General features: G+C 36.1%; 1 protein-coding gene across 1 annotated transcript; it reads right to left on the bottom strand.

Annotated features, from left to right (window-relative positions):
• Nucleotides 1-430: 430 nt before the first annotated feature.
• LOC133676444 (uncharacterized) lies at nucleotides 431-5,468 on the bottom strand. The gene is made up of 5 exons (XM_062098089.1): nucleotides 5,033-5,468; nucleotides 3,723-4,012; nucleotides 3,287-3,466; nucleotides 2,348-2,900; nucleotides 431-2,213 (listed from the first exon to the last, which is right to left on the bottom strand). The coding sequence occupies exons 2-5, from the start codon at nucleotides 3,873-3,875 to the stop codon at nucleotides 871-873; spliced, it is 2,229 nt and encodes a 742-aa protein (XP_061954073.1). The 5' UTR covers nucleotides 3,876-4,012; nucleotides 5,033-5,468; the 3' UTR covers nucleotides 431-870.
• Between the last annotated feature and the right edge of the window lie 1,979 nt (nucleotides 5,469-7,447).

Raw genomic sequence — 7,447 nt, forward strand, 5'->3', positions numbered from 1 at the left:
ACGCGGCCCGCACCGTTGAGAGAAGGAAAAAAATCATCAAACTAGTACATGTACAAAAGACATTCCATGTTCTTTTAAAACTTTTAAAATCCAGCAAACTTAACTGAAGAATGCACGATCATCTTGTTTTAAGATAACCTTTCACTGTTAAAACAAAAAAAAAACAAAATTCCAGCGGGGACACGACCAGATGTGAGCGGTCAACAGTCAGAAAGTTCGGCCGGATGTTTGGCATACAGCAGCATGCCCCCGATAGGCAACAACAGATGAGGTATAAACAGCAAGAAAATCATTGATTGATTACCAAGATGACTACTGTTACAGTCCCCACTTACATGCCTGCATCTCGGAGAGTGAATTGTCCGGGAGAAAACGTTTCCATGCGGTGATAAAATCATAGAATCCGTTGATACTGCATGAACCATGAAACTACAGAAGCTATCATTATATATATGGCAATAATCGCAATGCACAAAATGAGACTTCTAGTATCCGCTTCTATCCATCGAATAGTATAGCACATAAATAATAAATATCAACTTTCTCTCGATAACTTTCTTTGCCATCAGCAAATTTCAACTTTCTCGCTTAATACCGCACCGAGGGAAAACAAACATGTAAATGTTGCTCTGATAAGAGGGAAAAAAAGAAAAAATGAAGCATTGAAGGTGCTGAAGATAGGTGTGCGTGAAGAAAAATATTGCTCTAGTAAGACTTGGAATAAAATGTGATGACCAACCATCTATTTGAAGCACTGGGTTCTGTTTCTAAAGCTAGGAAATGAGATCGAACTATGTGTGCTGCTATATATGCAAAGATGTTCTATAGACCTAGAATGGATATGATCAGTTATCAAGCTGTTAATGACTTCTAGTTGAACTTCGTTGAACTTCTTCTCCTCCCAACATTATTGAGTCTTGACCGTCTACTTCTCACCAGTGGAGACCAGTTCTCTCCATTTGTTGCCATCTTGCCTCTGATTTTGCGGTATTCTCTTGATCTTAAAACTCCCTCTATAATGTTTATATCCTCATGAATTTCATGTCTAGAAAGAGATGCCAGAGCAGGCAGTATCTCCTTCTGGAAATCTTTCATTCTCCTTCCTCGTCTCAGTTTAGAACCAAAATCTTTTGTTTCCATATCATTTACTTCATATGGCTTTGAAGTCACTGAATTTTCATCCACATTGCTTTCCGTTAGTTCCATAACCATTAATTCAAAAGAATCGCAAGTATACTGTGGCTGCTCCCTCGTCTCTTTTCTCATCTCCTTGGACCCTTCTTTGGCAAAAGAATCTTGATAGCAAATTAAATTCTTCAAAGACATATCTACAAGTGATTCAGCTGCTCTTTTCATCAAAACATCAACTTCAGCTGATTCTTCTTTCTTGTCGTAGCATTCATTTTTCAAATCACCACTGTCAGAAGTTCTTAGGTCATGCTCATCTGATGAGACACCGGCAACTTGTGACCCTGAGAGGGTTTTCAAATCAGTGTTCACATCACCAGACATACTGCCAAGGTGCACTGTCTTTCCACTGTTTGAATCATTATCATAAATACCAGACTTGCATGAAACAGGAGATTGATTGCCATGTCCATCATTCTGATACTGATCAATACATGAAAAGACAGCATCTTCCACTTGGCTCTTCTCAGAGCTCAGTTCTCTAGTATCTGAAGGCATTTGATTTAAATCATGTAGAAGACAATTCGCGAGTTTCGCCTTCATCACAACATTATCATTCTTGTGGTCGCCAGTGTACCTGTCGATGTCTTCAGAAATGTCTAAGGGGGGGCTGGGTATGGGCTCTGGGCCTGTAAGTTTTGGTAAAGTACCACTTATTCCATCCTGCTCAGAATTTCCGGTCCAAACATCTGTACTCCTAGTTGTGCTGTTTAAATCTACTTCAGTAGCATTTATGAAATTATTTTCTGCAAGCATGTCAGAAATTTCATTTGAGCAGCTATTGACCTGTTTCTCCCAAAATGTGGTTGGACAGGTTTCTTCCTGCATGCTCCTAATAACTACCGCAGAGTCACCAGCTGATCTAGCTGGTGAAGGACAGGCCACTAGAGAATCATTTGAGAAACATGACGGGTCATCAAAGTGAGCTTTGTTGAGGTCCAAATCAGCGCCTTTATGTGAAGAGGACTGTTTCATTTTGGTGGAAAGATTATTACACAGGTTATCATCATGGCACTCCATAATTCCTGCTTGCAAGATCAATAAAAATAGCTAAATACATGGTGGCAAAGCATTTAATTATTGCACAAGATCAAAATCCAGAAACATAAATTCATGCACAAAATGCTATAACTAATTTCAAGTGGTTGATTATCAGTACCTTCATTAGAAGAGGTCTGCTCTTGGCAGCATTCACTATGTTCTTGAAAATAGCTGCTTTCTGAAATCTCGACAGATGGATCTTTCTCTGCACTAGTTAAGAAAATTAAACTAGAGAAGGCAGAAACTTTTTTGTACTTCCCTGGGGAATAAGTTTCTGGAGTAGCACAGCCAACAGAAGGTGTGCATTTTGCACTTTCATCTGATATCCTCTCTTCTGATTCCAGATCAATCACGGAACAGTACTGATGAGTTCTCTTATCAAACCAAGTCCGCAATGTACCTTCTGTTCTTCTATAGTCTTCTCTGGTAGTCAGGGAAAGCTTCAACTCCTCTGTACCTGAAGAGTAATTAGCAGAGAGAGGATGTTTAACGTCTATTGGTTCTTTTAAGGGATGATTCCAGGCATGTCCTCTGTTTGGGCGATCTTCCTCAACATGGTTGATGAGTTTGTTAGCAGAGAGTTGAAGATCAAGAGGCCTCTGCTTAAGTCTATAATATGTATCTTGGCACCCATGCAACAACTCCTTGCTTGCGAAAGGTGCTGAACCCACCTGAAAGACAAGCTCCTACATTAGCATTATGAAAGTGTGTATCGTCATTTTTGAAAAGCTCTTTAGATGTGGTACATCATAAGTCTGTTCTTAATGATACAACAAACACATCTTCTTTGAAGGACCAAAAAGCCACGAACAATCGAATCAAGGAGCTCATTGAAAGGAATTACATGTAGGTCTCTACTAAATGTATTGCCAACAATTATTGTAATTGTTAGTGGCTAGACTTTCATATGGCATGCCATAGAAGACTGGGGCTTGTGCCACAAAAACACCGAAGAAGCCAAAAAACCATGATTGAAAAAGGAAAAAAAAAGAAGAAACCCTCATCTCCCTCCACAAAGGATTACTTTCAATAGCAAGCTTATAGTGGCTTCATTTACCTTGGAAATTGAGGAAATTCCTGTTTCTTTCACCAATGGTTCAATTCTTGAAGGGTTCGGAAAAGGTGGTAGAGATGGTTGTACATTTGCATCCCATGAATTGTATCCACCACAACACTTACTACCAAGATCCTTCATCAGTGTTTTTTGCGTCCTATATAGCTGATGGAGTTCATGGACCTGAAGAAAAATAAGTAACAATAGAGATAAGAGTATTGCAGCAAACTTCTATGCTTTATGCCATCAACCATGACCTCATGATTCACCCATAAGACAAGCCGTATTTAGCAAGTGTAATCAGAGCTCCGCTTAGTTTATACACAAGTAGTTCAAACTACATGATAGAAGTGAACCAACATTTTAACCAGACTCAAAGGAACCATATGATGCCGGATTTAGCTAAAAACTTATCATGATGCAATGTTGAGGTTAATACCTGAGTCCTAAATATAACCTCCTGCTTGAGAATTGTCTGCTTTATAACTCCTTTAAATGAATCTGCGTGTCGCTGTACAGAGTTCAGATCGAAATCTCCTTGCATCAACATCTTCTTGCCAGGATCGAACAAGTCCATCATATCACACCACATGTTGTATCCTTATAAAGCTGCATTTTGCGATGATTTGTCTCTAAAATCTATATTCCATCCAGCAAATTCAAAAGTAGATTTCTAGTTATGAGATGGGCAGCGCCAGTAAGAACCAAGTTGCCATCCATTCGCCATCCCTGCATTTTTTAAAGAATTGATACTATGAGATGCACGGCATCAATCAAGCAACTGGCCATTCTATGAAAGACTAAGCAGCACCAATCAAATAAGCTTCCCCTTCTTAAAACACTTGCAAAATCAAGATAAATACCAAGCGGCACTCATCATTCACATAAAAAGTAAGCTCCAGAGAGGCAATTTATGCATAAAATAAGAAATGTACATATCAACTGCATGCCGGACAACAGAAATCATCACCAGAGCCTCTTACATCCTTGCAGGCTCGAGATTCTGTTTTCAGCACACCCAGACGTAACAGACCACCAACAATTAGGCATGTCCCAAACAAAGCAAATATATGATCCGACTCGCTCTACCTTAATCATTACTCGCTAGCAAACAAAGTTCAAATTCGTAGAAGCCAATGCATACATGGGCATGAAATTTGACCAACAAAAACCCAGATATGACTTTACATTTGGGCACTGATGATTTCTCAAATTTACTGTTCATGCAGCCAGCCCCAAATCTCCCAATGACATCCAACCCACAAATGAAAGTAGCTCATTTTTCCAAGCCACAAGGGATGGCTCTGATGCCTTCATATCCAATCAAAGTTTAATAAAGCCTTTGGATGATGAGACTCATGTGCATTGAAAACTAAGCCAATTCTCACCAAAAAAAGAGGCCCAGTAATTGTCATTTAATGACATGGATTTGCATATCATCAACAAAAATAACTTTTGTTAATGACTCATGAACCAAGTAGAATCTTAACAAGTGTTCTTTGGCATGTAAAGTTTATAGCTTGAAAACATTTTAGCACGATTTATACAAGGACAATCAATACAGATCAAAACTCCACTTCCATCCAGCTCATACACAACGAAACACTATTATACAAAACCCAAGACACGCACAAAAGAACAAACATTACACAACAAAAACATGATATCAACAAACAAACAAAAAAACTCAAATCCCAAAATATGTAAAAAAAAAAAAAAACAGAGATAGAAAAAGAAAAAAGAAAGTACCACGAAGCAAAGAACCCATTAACATGGTAATCTTCTACTTCTTCTTTACAAACCCAGATGGCAAAAATGAAAGTAAAAATCATACAAAACCCATCATGAAAGACAGGACAAAAGGAAAGAGAATCAGATCAAGGAGAACCCAATGAGAAAGATGAATTCTTTTTCCTCTCCTTTTTCTTTTTTCTTCTCTCTCACCGAATATAATGAGAGAGAGGGGAGAGGAGAGAGGGTGGGATTAAAGATGAGCTACTAATATAGGAGTAGCTAACAGTGAGGGTTGTGTTACTGTACTATCATTTCTTTTTCTGGGTTAACTTTCTGTCTCTTTCTCTCTTTGCTTGCCTAGTTGCTTTGTTGGATGATTGTGATTCCATCCCTCTCGCTCTCTCTCTCTCTCTCCCCCTCTCTGTGTATGTGTTGTGTATATTTTTTTTATGCCAAAGAGATTTTTGGCTTTTAAAGAGACTGACAGTTTCAACTGCAAAAGCCATGTTGCTGCTGTTGGATATTTATTTATGTCCTTTTCATTCTCCTTTTTACCTTTTTGTCCCCATATTTACTGTTTTCTACCAGCAAGGTCCCCTGCACCACAGCAGCTATGCCGTCGCCGGTTGTATCAGAAACAAAAAAACTAATAGTAGAAAACTAAAACGATTTCCACTGTAGTTAGTATTGTTATCACATTCACAAAACTGGACCTTCCATGTATTTTTTGGTAATTTATCTTGGTCGTTGAAGCTTAATTTTGGGTGATTTAATCTTAATTGTTATAAAAGCTAATAGTATTGTTATAAAAGCTAAATACTGTTGAAAAAAATGTAAATATATCATTGAGAGGTTAACAATCAATCTTCATCCAATTACATGCATCGAAATAATGACTTATTTCATAATTTTAATTGTATTATAATTCCCAGTAATATAAACCATTCAACGTTTTCAAAGTAAACCGGTATCACGACAGCTCTTGCTGTCAATCTCTGGAGTTGTTTTTTTAAAAGCGTTTTTTCAAAGTAATACAAGTTTAGATACTATGAATTATACAGAAAATTTTATATACAAGACGATATATATCATTGCTTTGAATTTTGCGTATCTGCTTGTATCAATTTATTTATTCCTGAATCGCCCAAAATTTACTATGTCTTTTATTCACGTTGTGTTTTAGATATGATTTGAAATTAATTTTTAATGAAAAACAATTATGTATGTAAATGTTAGAGGAAGTTTAGGAAAATAACCGAATAATGAATTAAAGGAATTGTCGGGCAAAATTTCAAAATTTTAAAACTTTCACCTCTCTTATGCTTCTTCCAAGGCCGGCGGCAACACATGAAAAGAAAATGAGGAGAGCAGGAAAAAATTCAAAAGAATTCTTATATAAATGCTTAGGAAAAGAGAGATTGAGGTTTAAGTTGGGTTTAGGGAAGGATTATACAAAAGAAAACACTAAGATAGATTTTGTAGAGAGAGAGAGAGAGAGAGAGAAATTGTTTAGAGAATAAAGTGATAAAAGGAGAAGAGAAAGAAGGAGAATTTGGAAGAACATAAATTGATTAGTGTTGGAAACTCAAATTACAACTCTGGAGGATGTTTAGAATGTGTTTATATCAATTTGAATAAAAATTTCTTGATTTTCATTATAATTCTTACAAAATTGAATTAGGGTTCTAGATTGAAATTTAAAGAAAATGTAAATTATCTTGAAATTGAGTTTTTAGGATCATTACATGAAATGAAATGAATAAATTTATGATAAATTAATAAAGAAATTGAGTGGAATGAATGAATTTATGATGAATTAATAAAGAAATTGGGGGATTATTGAGACCCTAAGTGGCTGCCATGTGTAGAGTAATGAATAGTAATTTTTCTTGATAGTTTTTATAAATTGTGTTGTAATTGGGTTATAATTTGATGAGCAAACCCGCTAAACTCGTGAATTAGGTAACCCGAGTCAACATTTCAAAACTGTAAATCGGATAATGGATTTCATAGGGATTAATAACTTATTTTTTTTTTTCTAAACTATTGTTTATTTAACCATATGATAACAAAAATAGATGATTACAAGATCGAGCGTCAAACCAATATTGAAATTTTTTTAAGACTATGATAACCTCCTAGAAAGCAAAACGAACTAAATTATGGAACTCAATTTTCAATTAGTCTAATATTGAATGATGAAATAAAAAAAATGAATTTTTTTTTTAAAAAAAGTTAAACTCGCCATTCCCGTCAACAGACCCATGGACTTTCTAAAACTTAATAACATGTATTTTTTTCAAAAATACTTTTTTAATTGTATGATAAAAAGAAAAATAGACAATTACATAATTGTGTTCAACTACAAAAAAAAAAATACCCCGTTAAACCCGCAAATCAGGGCAATCTGGGTTATCTTGTCAAACTTGC

The sequence above is a fragment of the Populus nigra genome, chromosome 1 (assembly GCF_951802175.1).
Source record: "Populus nigra chromosome 1, ddPopNigr1.1, whole genome shotgun sequence".
Taxonomy (NCBI): domain Eukaryota; kingdom Viridiplantae; phylum Streptophyta; class Magnoliopsida; order Malpighiales; family Salicaceae; genus Populus; species Populus nigra.

What these genes read in the sequence shown, in the direction of transcription:
- LOC133676444 (XM_062098089.1), bottom strand. Translation starts at nt 3,875, where the DNA reads ATGTGGTGTGATATGATGGACTTGTTCGATCCTGGCAAGAAGATGTTG. An exon ending in GAATTTCCTCAATTTCCAAG is followed by an intron (nt 2,901 to 3,286) that starts GTAAATGAAGCC and finishes CTTGTCTTTCAG; the next exon opens with GTGGGTTCAGCACCTTTCGC. An exon ending in GCAGACCTCTTCTAATGAAG is followed by an intron (nt 2,214 to 2,347) that starts GTACTGATAATC and finishes TCTTGCAAGCAG; the next exon opens with GAATTATGGAGTGCCATGAT.